At 48.9% G+C, this 15,905-nt stretch overlaps 4 protein-coding genes across 4 annotated transcripts; 2 read left to right on the top strand and 2 right to left on the bottom strand.

Annotated features, from left to right (window-relative positions):
• Positions 1-90: 90 nt before the first annotated feature.
• Positions 91-509, top strand: N7446_012468 (uncharacterized protein; the record flags this gene model as incomplete). Its single annotated transcript, XM_058521210.1, has 2 exons — positions 91-184; positions 325-509. 2 exons carry the CDS (start codon positions 91-93, stop codon positions 507-509), a joined length of 279 nt encoding a protein of 92 aa, XP_058366576.1.
• Positions 510-4,397: 3,888 nt separating this feature from the next.
• On the bottom strand, positions 4,398-5,696 carry N7446_012467 (FAD-dependent oxidoreductase; the record flags this gene model as incomplete). Its single annotated transcript, XM_058521209.1, has 1 exon — positions 4,398-5,696. The coding sequence occupies one exon, from the start codon at positions 5,694-5,696 to the stop codon at positions 4,398-4,400; it is 1,299 nt and encodes a 432-aa protein (XP_058366575.1).
• A 3,276-nt stretch (positions 5,697-8,972) lies between these two features.
• N7446_012466 (pyridoxal phosphate-dependent decarboxylase family protein) lies at positions 8,973-10,511 on the bottom strand (the record flags this gene model as incomplete). Its single annotated transcript, XM_058521208.1, has 1 exon — positions 8,973-10,511. The coding sequence occupies one exon, from the start codon at positions 10,509-10,511 to the stop codon at positions 8,973-8,975; it is 1,539 nt and encodes a 512-aa protein (XP_058366574.1).
• A 676-nt stretch (positions 10,512-11,187) lies between these two features.
• Positions 11,188-12,616, top strand: N7446_012465 (Short-chain dehydrogenase/reductase SDR; the record flags this gene model as incomplete). Its single annotated transcript, XM_058521207.1, has 2 exons — positions 11,188-12,027; positions 12,101-12,616. The coding sequence occupies 2 exons, from the start codon at positions 11,188-11,190 to the stop codon at positions 12,614-12,616; spliced, it is 1,356 nt and encodes a 451-aa protein (XP_058366573.1).
• Positions 12,617-15,905: the final 3,289 nt, after the last annotated feature.

Here is a 15,905-nt window from a genome sequence, read left to right as displayed (position 1 = left end):
CCAAGCTGTCTGCTTTCTTGAGCTGGGCAAAAATGAGCACGATGGCATGCTTGCACTCTCGACCCAACAGTCGGCTGGACCGCCCTCAAAATGCCCGCCGTCATCATTTCAGCCAATCTCCCAACCCTCCGCCCTGCTCTCCACCTCATAGCACGCTTGCTGGTTGTTGACGGCAGTGTTATGGGTATCTTCAGAAGAACAAATGGGACAAGGACCGAAGCCACGAACGGGGGGTGACCGAGCCTTCACAGACCGTGGAGGGTACAGCCGCTATTATCCAACGCTCAAATAATTCGAATCGTCTTTCTTTCTATCACTTACCAGATGATTCGGACTCGGTGTCTGTACAGACTCGCATGGATGCTGTGTTCAGGCCTAGCTATGATCGCGCGAAAACGTACACTAATGTGAAGGGTCAGAAGGTTAGTGGTCGTCGCTCTGACGAGGATCAGATTCCCCTGTCTGAGATTAAAGTGGATAAGGAGTTTACGCAGACTACTACTGGCTGAGGGGAGCTGCCCTTTGTATTAGAATTTGTAATGTATTTCCGGTTAACGCCACATGGTGTTCCCTTTCCTTTGTCGATTACTGGCGGCCCGGGATTGAACGGAAAGAGAAAGGCTTCAACTGCCTGATATTATCCAGTACATATGTTGCAATATGTATACATTAATCATTTCTCTGCTCCTTAAATCTCGAGGGTAAGGAAATGGCGCCGCGGGTTGGGGCACACAATATGTATTCGTGCCGACCCCTACTCAGAGAGGTCGTGTCTGTACACTAAGCAGTGAGTCTGCATTGCTTCTCACTTAGAACGCTACGTCAAGTATCATGTCCTGCTGTTGTTGAGCCTGATCATCCTCTCGCATATCTGCTTGAATTTCCGCTGGCTATTTACGACAGGGAGGTGAGAAGCTCCACCACCGCTTCACGTCCATACCGTCCAGTCTGACCCGCCGCCCTCGACAGTGGGGTCTGACCATCATTGTCCTTCGAGTCCACCTCTACATCATCTCGCTCCAGTAGGAGCTTCACCACCGCTTCACATCCGTAATAAGCAGCATGCGACAGTGGCGTCCGACCATCGTCATCCTTCGAGTCCGCCTCGACATCATCTCGTTCCAGAAAAAGCTTCACCACCCGTTCACATCCAGTCCATCCAGTCCGAGACGCCGCCCTCGACAGTGGTGTCCGACCATCATTGTCCTTCGAGTCTGCCTCTACATCATCTCGCTCCAGTAGCAAGTTCACCATCGCTTCACATCCGTAATAAGCAGCATGCGACAGTGGCGTCCGACCATCGTCATCCTTCGAGTCCGCCTCGACATCATCTCGTTCCAGAAACAGCTTCACCACCGCTTCATATCCATGATAAGCTGCATGCCAGAGTGGTGTCCGACCAACACTGTCCTTCGAGTCCGCCTCCGCATCATCTCGCTCCAGTAGCAGCTTCACCACCGATTCACATCCAAAATAAGCAGCATACGACAGTGGCGACCGACCATTCTCATCCTTCGAGTTCGCGTCGACATCATCTCGCTCCAGAAGCAGCTTTACCACCGCTTCATGTCCATAATAAGCAGCATGCCACAGTGGCGTCCGACCATCGTCATCCTTCGGGTTCGCGTCGACATCGTCTCGCTCCAGTAGCAGCTTCACCACCGTTTCATGTCCAAAATAAACAGCATGCCACAGTGGCGTCCGACCATCGTCATCCTTCGGGTTCGCGTCGACATCATCTCGCTCCAGTAGCAGCTTCACCACCGCTTCACGTCCACACCCAGCTGCGTATGACAGTGGGGTCCGACCATAATTATCGTTCGAGTCTGCTTCCACATCATCTCGCTGAATCAGTAGCTTTACGACTTCTTGATGTCCACACATAGCTGCGTAAGACAGTGGCGTTCGACCATTCTTGTTCTTCAGGTCCGCTTGAGTACTATTCTTCGCCAGTAGCAGCTCTTTTAGTTTGCTGTCAGCTTCTCTTGCGAGAAGGTGTAAGATTGTATTTCCTTCTTCATCCTGAATAGAAGTGTGTCGAAATGTCACGAGTCTGACGAGGACAGGAACGGCGCGTAAGAGTGATAATTGGTCACGAGGGTTGAGATTCTCCGCTGCGAGGAGAAAGATCTCTCTCGGGAGATAAGCACGATCTTTTGGCGTTCTCATCTTCTAGCGCATGAGAGATACGAAAAGATAATAAAAACCCACAGCAGTCTGGTCTAGCGATGTTACAGAGCCTTCTTCTTGTCACGCTTAGAGACGTCGTTAGCCTTGAGCGCTGTTTGGGGAAGAATGTAGTGGTTCGCAGAGGTCCGGGCATCCCGTTTTGTTATATAGTTGTATTCCTGCTCATCCCAGACATCTCCTCCATTCCACTTTCTCGGGATCGTTGTTACGGAGAAACTCGGGGTGATAACGTACTTAGGGGCGGTCTCTGCTTGAGCTTGCCAGCCTTGTCAGAGTCCTCCAGGGCGAGAGTGCAGGTGAAACGCCAGCAGCGGGCCTTTCTTTCTCCTAATGCGGAGTTGACAAGCTTTCTCGAAGCCTTTGTAGGGCTGGAATCTCGTGGATCAGCCGTGGCTCAACGAATCGAACAATCTCGCTGCCAGAGTTACGCCGCATGCTCGGTAGTAGGACCAGCAGGCATTAGACGGAACGGCCGAGGACAAAAGTTAATTTGCTTCACTCCCAGAGCCGCAAACATCTATCTGCTTTGTGGAACCCATCCAGTCACTGTAAAGCTTCTTTGCCAATCAGACGTGCGATGATTCTGTGCTGACCGGCTCGCTCGCCAGTGAGCCTAGTGATCCGAAGAAGTTCCTCTCCCCTCGCACAATCTCAGCCAAAGTGAACATATTCGTGTGAATAAGTAAAGCAACCTCACTTTTCACCAACTATGCTAGTTTTGCTATTATCTGTTCGTAAAATTTGGGTACTCAACACTAATTGTATGTCACCGTACCGTCCCCAAATTTATCACAAGATGATCGGTGACCAACAAATTTTTCATCGGGTCGTGCTTATTGCCGCCTTACACGGCACAAAAGGGCTTTCAGCAGCCGTTTAGCTTTGCCACGGTCTGTAAGCACTAGCTAGCACAACGTCTCGACAGCTAAAAAGCTGCCTCTGCCTGAATACTAGGTTATTGCAGTTCACGATCTCTTATTTCTTGTCCACTGGGAATTATTTAGCGTATGTGAAATATTTGCTCGGAGGACGTAGACCCCCGCAGATTGATCCCTAAATACCCAAGAGAAGTCTGCTGTTGACTGATACCCCGCCTGGCGTAAATAGCGGATCAGATTAGAATTGGCCGCGGGTAAACCTGGCCGATGTTCTGAACGAATACTACGAAAAGAACAAAGATGCCGCTGATATTAAATGATGCCTTTACTCGATTGTTGATTGTTATTGTGATAATGAGAATCTACTTGAGATGGATCCCGAAGGTGAATGAACCTGCTTCAATGCATACTCTTCCCTCGTCTTGGGCCCGCAGCTCCCTGATCCTAGACCGTGATGATCCATATAGAGGCGCAGAGTGATGAATTCAGATTGTAAGACACTTAAGTCATAGCGATCCTTAGATTTTCACACTCTTTCCAAGTGTAGCGGCTAGCCATAAAGCTGAACCCGTCCTAGGCTTCGAGGCTTGCCTGCAGGGTGACGGCAGTATCGCTAGGATTACGGCTGCTGCTGAATTTGACCCGACGAACACCTTGGGAACACCTGAATCGATGCTCTGCGTGCGCTATGAGCGGTTACCCTTGTTGGCAAAAAGTAGGTTCGTCGGATCGGACGGTCGGGCTAGCTCATCCCGAGACCTGAGACGCGTCTCAATCAAGGGATCTCCCCCAGTGATTCGAAATTGATGGTTCCGAACTCTAATAGATCACTGGTGCAGTCACCAACGGCGCCTACAGGCAACACGATATTGGCTGAGAACTTTCTTGAGGCTTTCCTCCCACTAGCATCTCTTGCAGCAACTCCCGTCCTTTTAAACCTCTTCCTCGTGCACGACTGTGTCGACCATGGTGCCTCGTCCCCGACTAGTTAGGTCTGATGATAGAGAGAAACAAAGCAATGCTAGCTTAGACCCGAGCGAGATCTTCTCGGACAACGGATCTGATAGCGACTTCAGTACCGACTTAGAAGACAATTAACCCTAATACAAGTAACGATTAGACTAACTGAGGTGCAGGAAGCAAGGGTACCCTCCTGGGGTGTGAATACCCTAAGTGATGCATGACTAGTCAACGCCTCAATAATGTCAACGCCCGCTTTGAAGCGCTCTCGTTAATCTCCCGGATTGCACTCGATCTCTTGAAAGAATGAATCAAATATAGATATTGAAATAAATATGCAAAACTCGACTAGTATTTATTCTGGCTCGTTCACAGTCTTGCCTTGTACGTCTGCTGGACACCCGATGTTTCGTCGTCCATAGATTCCTCTGCCATTGCCATGGGCACCGCATCCAAATCTTGCAAAGCTTCCGCAACTAGATCCGCAACATCAGCCGCACATCCGAATGACAGGCTCCATCCTGCACCGCCCTGCCCGTAAGAATGCACAATGCGGCTGGGTATGAGTTTGGACATGTTCCCGTTCCATACAACCCGTTTCCTTCTAAGCTCCCGCTCCACGCGCACATTTTTTCCACGGAATGGACGCAGCCCTTGCACAAGTGGATATTCAGGGTCCACACGTGCTTTCTTGAGCTGCGGGAAGAATGCTTCGCATCGCTTGCGCATCCGTTTGACGATCGGAGTATCGATGGTATGATCGAGATTCCACTCGTGTGACTCGGCGATTCCGCCAAGTAAAAGGATGTTGTCGTTACGGGGGACGATAAAAACGATCTCATTAGCGTCGTGGGCCGCATCAGCTGTGATGGTCATAGCTTGATTTATCTTCGGGAAGTCGGCCCCATCGTTGATGACACGAATCAAGGCCCCACGGATCGGGTAACAGGACTTGTCTCCAGCCGTTTCGGCGCCAGCTAAGCCGGTAGCATTGACAATAACATTGGCGCCGAAGCGTTCTAGCAGTGCATTTTCTTGGGCGAAGAGATCGCCACGAATATATTCAGTGACGAGGCGGGCACCCTTAGCTTGCACCAGCTCCATTAGCCACTTCATAGCACGGTCCGTATCAATAATCGGCGCAAGATGCTCATATGCGTCGACAACTCCGTATGCGCTATTGACATCTGGAACTCGAAGAAGGTGACGGTCGCGAATAAATCCCCGGATCCCGCTCTTCTGAATTTCTTCCATCTTCTGCAGCTGAGCAGGATCATCCTCGACGGCATTTGGGAAGAAGAAATGTGAACGCCTCATCCTCACACCGGAAAGGGCAGCCATTTCTGGATCAGAAGCGATGGTGTCCCATATCTGATATGCCACCATGCACCATCTCTTGGAGTTATAGAGAGAGACATTGTCTGTGTGTTGACCACAGACTGCTGGAGGATACTCCCACAGTGCACCCGCAATCTGAGAAGTAAGTCGTTGTGCTTTAGTCCATGACGCCCATTCCTTTGAGACAATGGTTACGTGATAGCCTCTATCAAGGAGCACCCAAGCGGTTACGAGCCCCGTGACTCCACCACCGACTATCAGAACAGTGGATGAGGATGTGCCGGCTGCTTTCAAAGCATCTGTGGCCAGGGAAAGGTTCTCGCCCAGCATGAGCGGGGGGCACGGTGCTGTGGCATTTGAAATTATAGAAAATTGGTCCGTAGAACACGTATTAGATGGCATTCAGGGGATAATAGGAACTATTTATGTTCCTCTGACACTGTGTATGGGTTACCTATCCTCTCCTCTTCGTTTCTTGAACCACGGTGTCCAGAATTCTTTGCATATGGTGATTTGCCCCCTTCATTGCACGGCTTGGATGACGCAGCGAGCCAATTCAGGCAAGGCCTCCTGCACATGGGTAATATTATGGACTCTACCGGTGGGCTTTCCGTCCCTCAGAAGTGGCGAAGCACAGACGGTGCCTTGGGATAATGGACAGCAATCCCAGCGATTGCTTCGTATCTACATGAAAATCTTACCTGCATGAGACTTGCAGCGCACCATCTCAGGAATGGCAAAACCCGCCTGTAAAGGGCCAGGGGTAGTGCCGTTGCTGAGCTTCATCATATCCATGCTACATCGCATAGGAGTTATGTTGTGATAACGTACTTCACTACCGAGTGGCCACCACCACCGAGCGGCCATCTCCAAAACACATAGTAAATGCAATCTTTTACAACCTTATATTTCAATAACCGCGTTATTGTGTGATTTTAACTCTCATTAGATAGCTATTGGTAAGGATTCTTAACCCTATATATGAATTTCAAGAACACTGGAACGCTATAATATTATGGTTTTGAGAACTATGTTGCTCAAAGCCAGAAATATATATGAAGCAATCACGAAGTCACAAATATTTTGCAAACTCCCTAGAGAAGCTAGATGTCACCCAAAAAACATTAGGCTATTAGGAAAACTCCATGTAGCCTACCGTTGTTGAAATATCATGTTGTAATCAATCGCATTACTATGTGTTTAGAGATGGCGACTTTGGGTGGTGGCCGCTTGGTAGCGAATTACGTTAAAGATGGGGTCTGGATTACTAAAGTGATGCTGGACATCCAATTTACGTACACAAATAATGGTCAAAACAAGGGTTTAGATGAATTTGGGGATAATCGGATCTAGCGAGGGAAGTTCCCCCACTACTCCGTACATTAGGTACGATTTCCTGTTTTGGATAGCTTGATACTAAAACACAGATTAAAGTTTATGCAATGTCGGGAATATTTCTTGTAGCATGTGTATGGTAGTTGTATTATTGGTAGAGTCATGTGGGTCACGACCCATTATTATAGATACAGGTCTAACCCTAATGCATGAGTAGTGCGTATCAGGGTGACAGGACAATACCATCAGTACACGGGATCCAACAATGTCGGAACGTGGTCGTTACAGTACGGACTAGTACGGGCATAGGCAATTGAGTACTTGATGTCAGGATGAGGAATTAATGTACTGGCTAGTACTGCACATGTCCAATAGAATCTGATGATTGATTGAAGGTGTGTAGATCGGTTCAGCGATCTCTGGAGTCTACTGTCCGTGCTCTGGCGTGTTATGACACCGTATCCGAATTTAGCCCGAATACCATACAAATACTAGGGGAAATTGGGTGAACGATGAACAAGCCTATCCCAAAAGGCCATAGCGGTATTTGACCGCTCCTTTAGTTTGTCACTTGAGAGTGTGATTTTTATATACTATAGAAAGTGCAGAATAAATAGGGGATAAGCTAAGTAAGGTCGTTGAGGGCCTGACGATCATCAAGCAGATGGGGATGCTGAATATTCCTCGGGCGCACTAGTAAAATGGCGACCCTCTTTTGTCGACAAACAATACTTAAGGCAGGAAAGTGGGCTTGTCTAAGTTAGGCTTAGTGTGTCGTGCGAATAACCTAAACCTTTAGATAGTCCCCTTAGTTGGCCTAAGCTCGGGCCATTGGCCCAATGGCTGTGTGCTTCCATTTACAATTCGTCAGTGAGTGGGTCTATTATGGGACGGACCATCAAGCCAACCATTCGCCACAGGCCGATCCACAAACCCTCTTTCTCACCGCCTTGGAAAGCTTGCTAAAGCTTAGCGTCAAGTTTATTCCAAAGGAACCCCGCAGAGATGCAAGTACACTGAATCATCCTGTCTTACGCTAGGGCTAGAAAAAGTTGTGGCCCTTCTATGGCGCCGGTTAGTGGATAGATAACCTTTCAGATCAACATCAAATAAAGGGGTGAGTGTCCCCCCAAATCAGCTGAGCAAAACTGGGACCAGATGGCCGCCCCACTGTTAAGCACTGCCAACCAGTCATAGTTAGGTTAGAAGGGGTTCCGGGTTATACTTGCCCTATGCTTAGACTTCCACGATCTGGGCGCAAGACAATCCCATCTAGGTACTATTATTGAAGAAATACGTAGACAAGATTCGTTTAGAGTCAGTTGCATAGAATTGAAAACTCCGAATTTGCTAAAACTCGCGCATTCATAGTAGCGTGCATTAGAGGAACCGAAAAGACCGACGATGACGACAATTGGGCGCCACGCTGTAGGGGTTGTGTGTTTAGCAATCTCTAATATTACCAGACAACGTTTGATTATATGGGGCCAAATCCGGGGAAGAATCCGCGAGATCCGGACCCAATCATCACATCGCATAGCACCTATATCGCATAAATGTTACATCGGATAGTAGTTGTTGCGATATATACACTGGCAATCTGCGGTCCACCAACCATTCAAATCTTTCTTTTCCGGCATTATTGGTGGAAAATCGACCGCTTCAGCTCTATGGGCCCACCCGGAATTGTAACTTTCGGGCTGGGCCGTCTAGCCGTCTCTTTTGAACCTTACGAAGTATCGAAGTGCATTAGCCGTCCCAAGGTGAAAGCCTACTGACAGACTGCATGGGACATGAATCTGACAAGATGGGGTACAAGGACTCTCTCAGTCGAGGAGAATGGGTGACTGCTCATTTTAACGACTCCTGAGGGAATGAATCTCACCTGCTGTGCCTCGGCTCCACACCTGCGGCGCTTTTATAGCAAAACGCTACAAAAAAATCGAGAAGGATACCTTTCCACGCATTACCCCAAAGAAACGTGAATAATTTAGACAATAAATAATTAGGGCACTGGGAGGTAGAGGAGACTTTCATAGTAGCTGACTCTACATGATACCATATCTTGATATTCAATAATTCAAGGGAAGGAAGGGCAAGAAAAGGAAGTCTCTGCTAGTATAAATGTCATTCTATCCTAGAAACAGTATCTAGAAGGATGTTTTTGGTCTGCTTATTCTGATCAAACGCCAACTTGACATAGGATCCCAGAGTAAGGTAAAACTCCAGCCCTATCGGTAGATCGTCTGCATTGTATGCCAGTCCAGTTCATCAGATTTTGGATTTTTCCAGCGGAGAAGATGTCTTCTTCAAGTATTCATTGCCATGGCTTTTCTTCCAATCGCTGACGATATCCTGTAACATCTTCGTCAAGATCCTCTCTTCCCTGCTGACATCTACCCTCCAGTTTGATACCGCCATTCGAACCGCTGGCTTGTCCTCCCACATACCCCCAGAGAGGTAAGCATGTGTGGACTCATTAATTAACCTGAGCAAGCTCTGGTTCAAGCGTTCGTCCTTCGCCCGAAACAAAACGAGCATGTAAACCCGCTCTAGAAGTTGCTCCTTCGTGAGGCTCTTGCGCACTGGTAACAGCTCAAAGTCGGGCGAGTCTAGCACAAAGGCAGCGACTGCCCGAGCCACAAAGACCTGCCGGGCGAGCATATCCTCGTATCCGCTGCGGCCGTAGGCCACCAAAGTGGCATACACAGGCAGAGCTCTTAGCCGCCGAGAATTTTGGATGCCAATGTTGAGCGGCGAGGGAATCTTCGGGTCCAATTCCGTGGCAAAGTAGGCAATGGGGGGCGTCTCAAACACCGCTTTGACGACAGCCGGATGGCGCGAGAAGAAGAAGCCGCAGTCATACGGAACATTGAGCAGCTTATGCCCATCACCAGTGATAGAATCGGCGAACCCAACACCCGCAGCTGCCAGCCTGAGATACGCGAACTCGCTCGTCGCGGGGAGGGCAGAGGCGAAGAGCCCGAAAGCAGCGTCGATGTGCAGCCAAGCCTGATACTTGTCACACAGGGATCTCAGTCTCACCATACCATCTCCATCGGTGCCAAACTGGCCGGTCATGACCTCACCACAGGAGACAGAGACAATACTGGCGGTACGTGATGCCTGCAACTCTGTTTCCAAGAGGTCAAAGTCGATCTTCCACGGCTCACTCGGGAGCCCGACTTGCTTGATTGATTTTCGTCCAATCCCAAGCAGATTCGCAGCCTTAACAATCGAAGGATGGTGCCGCGTCACCAGAAGCTGGAAATGATTCACGCCGGCAGCAACACAGGCCTCCATCAGTCCGATTGTCCCCAGATCCGTGGCTCCTCTCTTGGCAAGAACATGTTCCCGGCCACACGCAATGGCCATAAGATTGCTTACGGAGGATCCTGAAGTGAAGGTGCCTCCCCAGGTCTTGTCAAGGCCGACCAGATCTTTCAGCAAGTCCAGGGCTTTCAGCTCAATATCTGTGGCGAGTGTCTCTTGAGGCAAATGGACCTGGACATTTTGGTCTAGAGCAGAGACGAGATTGTCTGCCAACAAGGCTGCAGGTGTACAGCCACCGGTAATGAAGCCATAGTACCGTGGAGAAAGACTCGAGCAGGAGAGGCCTGGCAAAATATCATTTATCAGGTGGCTTGCGGTGGCATTGAGACCATGTCCTATGCGTGGCAAGGAAGCAGGAAGTGTCTTGACTGACTGTTTCAGAGTCACGATTGATGGTAGCACAGGACCATCCTTTCGAGACTCAATTGCCTCTAGCAGCGCGGATTGGAATTTAAGAAATGTCTCCTTAAACTCCATAATCGAGAAGATGGTAGTCCACTTTTGTGGATTCTGGGTGCGATGTGAAGGCGAAAATCACTACAAGATTGCGGTGCAGGTGTTGTGTTTGCAATCCTGCTGTCATATTTGAAAGGCATAAACACTAGCTAATGTACACGGGTGCAGCAGCCCTCCGATCCTCCTTCGACTGGTTGTGGGGCATCCTGTCATTCGACGTGTCAATACTGGCGAGCACGCCGGGGTCTGTGCGTCGACATAGTGGAGGTGGTTTGCTGCTAGTCAGTAATTAATCCCGCAATCTCACCGACCTGTTCAGCGTTACATTCGACCCCCAGTCGACTGACGTGCTCAGTTACATTTGATGCAAAGCGGGGTCTGGATCGAGGGGTTTTAGGGCGCTGCATACGGGGACGAAAGAAGAAACAATTCCGTCCTGGAGCCCTGGTCGACCTGGTCGGCACGGCTAGCAAGGTTTGACCAACTGTTAACCCAGGATCTCAGTTGCTTATCTCTTGTGATCATAGTGTCCGACCAGTGGAGCCGAAGTGCTGGGACTCCTAAGTGAAGTGCTAGATGCGAAGAAGATCGAGCCACCCCTGTTCCTCCAGTGCCGTTCAATAAGCGGACCGCGTCTACTGTTTATCTTCCCTAACTACTCCTATCTCTTCCTGTTTTTGGGATGTCAGCGGTCGGGATGGCCAGCACAGGATCCGAAATCGAAATCCACAGAGTGGCCTCTCGTGCCTCTTGTTCTCTCCCAGAGGAAGCGTATGCATATACCGCGGCCATAGGGCCTAAATTACACACTTTTACAGAACAGACACATAATGCGCCAAATTCCAACCACCAACCACCAAACGGCGGCCGTGTGGCCTGGCTGCAAGTCCTCGCGGGACACCTTGTCGTGTTTAATACCTGGGGCTATGCCAACAGCTTCGGCATCTTCCAGGCCTACTACGCCTCATCGCTCTCTTTACCTGCCTCCACCATCTCTTGGGTTGGTAGTGTGCAGGTGTTCCTCATCTTTTTTATCGGCTCGGTCTCAGGGCGGGCATTTGATACCGGGTATTACCGGCCAGTTTTGTGGATCGGATGTGCAATGCAGATAGTGGCCGTGTTCATGACGAGCCTCTGCACAAAGTACTGGCAGGTGTTTCTAGCCCAGGGTGTTTGTCAGGGCCTGGGCAATGGCCTAATCTTCTGCCCAACAATTGCGTCAGTGTCAACATACTTCACCACAAAACGGACAATCGCCATCTCCACAGCTGCAAGCGGTGCTGCAACCGGGGGAATTGTCTTCCCTGTCATCGCAGAGAAGCTACTGCCTCAAATTGGCTTCCCCTGGACTGTTCGGGTTATGGGCTTCGTGGTGCTGGTAAATGCAGCGATCGTGGTGTCTACCACACGAACGCGACTCCCACCACGCAAGACGGGCAGAATAGTCGAATTGGCAGCCTTCGGAGAGCCACCATATCTACTATTTACCGTCAGTATGTTCTTCACGCTCTGGGCGACATACTTTGCGTATTACTATGTGGGTTGGCCTTTGTCCTAACATGAAGACTGATTCTCTCCCTTTGGGGTTCCATGCTGATAACGGCCAATAGGTTCGTCCATACGCCCTCGATAACCTACATGTATCACAAGCAACATCGTACAGCGTCCTTCTTATCTTCAACGCTGTTGGAATCCCAGGTCGCATCATTCCAGCCCTGCTTGCAGATCGCTACTTCGGTGCTATTACGGTACTCATTCCGGTCATCTTCCTTGCTGGTTTATGTGTCTACATATGGCACTCGGTGCAATCCCTCGCATCTGATATAGTCTGGATTGTTTTTCTTGGATTCTTTGGCGCCAGCATTCAGGGTCTCTTTCCCTCGACTCTCGCTAGTCTGACACAAGATTTGAGTAAAAGCGGCACCAGAATTGGTATGGTATTTACCATTATCAGCATCCCATGCTTGACCGGACCTCCGTTGGCGGGCAGGTTGATTCAGGTCGGTGACGGGAACTATATTGGGGCACAGGTGTGGGGTGGCACATGTTTGCTTCTAGGGTGTGGGATTCTCTTTGCGGCGCGGGTAGCGAGTATGGGGTGGCGGTGGAAGCCTGCTGAGCAATAGTTGATATTAGAAAAGGGCCTCAAGTGGACAAAACGGTGTAATGCTTGTCTTCATTCAAATGGAGTATTGTGCTTTCAGCTCTTCCAGAACTCTTCTTTCGAATATCCCATAGCGCAGAGATTACCGTTGGCTACAAAGCAACTTTTTTGTTTTGAGTGCAGACGCCATAGCTCTCGAAGAAAGGTGTGGGCCGACCAAATTTTGCGTTTGTTAGATGCTCGCCTGGATCAAGCCAAAGACGTCATGGGTCAATCGAAAATTCATGATTCGCCTCTATTGGTACATGGGTGGCCAAGCAGCATGTCCTACAGCGTTGACATGGCCGTGTTCCCCAATGAGGCATTCTCAAAAACAAGGAAAGACTGCCCGAAGAGGCAAATCGAGCGGTGCTTAGGTTGGCCGGAGCCGTGAAAATCCGTCGTCCGGATCTTCTCCAGACGAGAAACCCTTTCAGTTGAGCTGTATCCGTTACATGCCTCCAGTGATAAGCACGGTGTTCTCCGATAAAGAAAGTTGATTGACATTCTCTAGCAACTGTCGCATATTTCCCACGGAAGTGGCCACCCGAAAGCTTTTGCTTTTTCACAACCCACCCGCCCAGCTTGCTACTCTCCTCGCGGGATCTGAGTCAGATGATAAGTTGAGCTTGACTCTGTTTTGTGACGCTCTGTGGTGATGAACTGCAAGTCAATCGAGGTGTCTGTTGTTTCTTTTTCATGGTTTTTTATGTTTGTTGGTGACACCTCTGGGGATGGGGCAGCTGATCGCCGCGTGCGTTCGGATTCAGAACCGGTGGCAGGGATATCTGAGAGATATTTTGATCGACTGGGAGAAAAGACTTTGAATGAATTTTGAAGCTTTCGCTTAAGCTTTGGGAAACAAGAAGTTAACATTTTTTTGATAAGTCCCAATTGTATTTGCGTTTGTAGTGTGTAGAAGACTGACAAAATGGTAGTTTGAGGAGATATAGAGTTGGGAAGTGACTATTACATCCGAAGGATCATTAGGAACCGGATAGAAGACGATAACTCCGGTCAAACGATTTTGGTGCCGTTGCCAGGGAGACACATGGGCCGTGGTCTGTAAAAGCGAGTGATATTTAATTTAGGTAACTCTCGCGATATGAAGCGCTATCTGAAATCGAAATCTGCATCACCGTCCTTCAGATGGTTCGCAGTCACAATAACGTCACAATTAACTTCAACGAACTCTACTCGATTTAGGATCGAATGCATCAGGAATACACTTGCAGGCCACCATTAGGGATATCATCTGCAATGTATGTTGTAAGGCTTCACCTGTCGCCCAATTCCTCATATAACTGAGTATTTGGGTGAACAACAGGTGAGATCGAGCATCAACGGTTGAGGTAACTGTTTACTGAACTATTCAACGCTGTTGAAAACCAGACCCGAGGGGTTATGAGTGCAATCACAGCAGCCTTGGTGTGACTTTGCCGGTCTATAAAAGGCTCTTGAGCAGAACTTTTCCTCCATTTCATTTCCACAGCCACGATGGACCATCCCACCTCGCCTTCCCCAATTGACCGGCCAGCCAAGAGACAGCGACTGGTATCCCAAGATGGAGAAGATGATTCCAAGATGGAAAACCACACACAAGAATCTCCAAACGGCACAATCGTCGAACCCAAGGTCGGTCATACCTCTACCGCAGGAAATGAACATAAACACTAATACTCTGCAGATCCCAGTGACACCTGGTGCCCTGACGGCGGAGTTTATGAAAATTCTACAATACAATGACACCCTCGCTACGCCAGCCCTGAAACTGCTCGACTTGTACTTTTGCCTATGGGAATGCTACGTGGTCAAATCTGCCGAGAAGATGCGACTTGAGGATGAGCAGCGACAGCTTCAAGAGTTGAATGAGTGGCTAGCAAGCGACAGTGACATCCTTCTGCAGCTTTGCGAGGAACAGAAATTGGTATTGTGGGATCGGAAACGAGCAGTTCAGGCCCTTTGTAACGGTGTGATTTCAGCCTTGCAAGCGAGCGATCCTCAAGCCTATCACGTTGATGGGAATTGATAAGGTCTCAGTTTTGTTTGGGGCTCATGGATAAGGACACGTTTGGATATTACTGCTATGTATTGGTGCTCTGTACCAGTTATTTTCGCTGATTATAGAGAATGCGAATGCAATTGCGGATGAAATTAATTGGGTTCTGTGACGAAGTGTCAACGTTCCACAGCTGTTGATATTTCCAGCGCTTGGTTTTCTTAGGATCTGCCGTAAAGCCCTCCTAACGTGCCCTGGTCTTCTATAATTGAAGATAAATAACAGGAATATCCTGTATAGCTAGGGAAATACAATGGATGTACTAGGCGATTGGCGCAACGGAATCAAAAGGGGAACTACCCAAAAATGATGAGATCAAAAGAGTGTTGATTCCTGCTCCCCCTATCTACTGGGAACGAGGGGGTTAAAATAGCCTCGAGAATACCTGGTATCGAATCCTCTAGAATCCCAGAGGTACCGTTTGGGTCAATACGATGCTGATCACCATTTTCCTGACAATAAATAAGATCTCTGCTCAGCTTGCGGCATCTTGTCCCTCCCAACCCGTCAAATGCTACTTTAGGCACTTCTGTAATTTCCCACTAGCAGATCCTGAATTGAAATGGACGAAATGAGCGAGTATTGTCCGTACGTTTCTTCATTGCATGTTTTGTGCTAAAATTAGTGACTGTGATTTCGATCTTGACCTTCACGCCATCTGGCAGAAGTCTTCTGGTATATCGACAACGCCCTCATGTCTTGCCACGGACCTGGATCCGCGACATATTATCTAGGATGAAACCGAGCCTGCAGAATATGGGACCGGGGGTCTCCCTCGAATGAATGTTTTTTAACCCCAATAACGACAATCCCTCCGGCTTGAAGTGGACGGGTCCAGATTCTCCGTTAATTTCTACTCAGGCTAGCTATAATTTCTACATGTCAACGTTCGCTTTTTTTCCCCCGAAGAGGTGCAATAGATAGAGCGTCGACTAGCTTGGTTTGGTTCGACATCTGGCGAGACTATAGGAGAGCATATATTCTTTTTTCCCTGGGTTGAAACGGCCCTGGGGAATCTGTGTCGGGTACGCAGGCAGGCAGTTGCTAGACACAGTCACCCGACATAGGATTGGTGAAATAGCCTTAGCTTCCGCATGACTCTATGGCCTAGTATGGAGCATCTACCGCATTCCACGACGGCTATTCATGCCCTTCTTACTGTAAATATGTGCCAAATATAGAATGCTTCAATGCGGTAATTTTCTTTCAATTG

This window comes from Penicillium canescens (assembly GCF_028828765.1).
Source record: "Penicillium canescens strain IBT 15451 chromosome Unknown utg000010l_segment0_segment0, whole genome shotgun sequence".
Classification (NCBI taxonomy): domain Eukaryota; kingdom Fungi; phylum Ascomycota; class Eurotiomycetes; order Eurotiales; family Aspergillaceae; genus Penicillium; species Penicillium canescens.
Note: the sequence above shows the minus strand (reverse complement) of the source record. Positions and strands in the feature narration are given on the sequence as shown.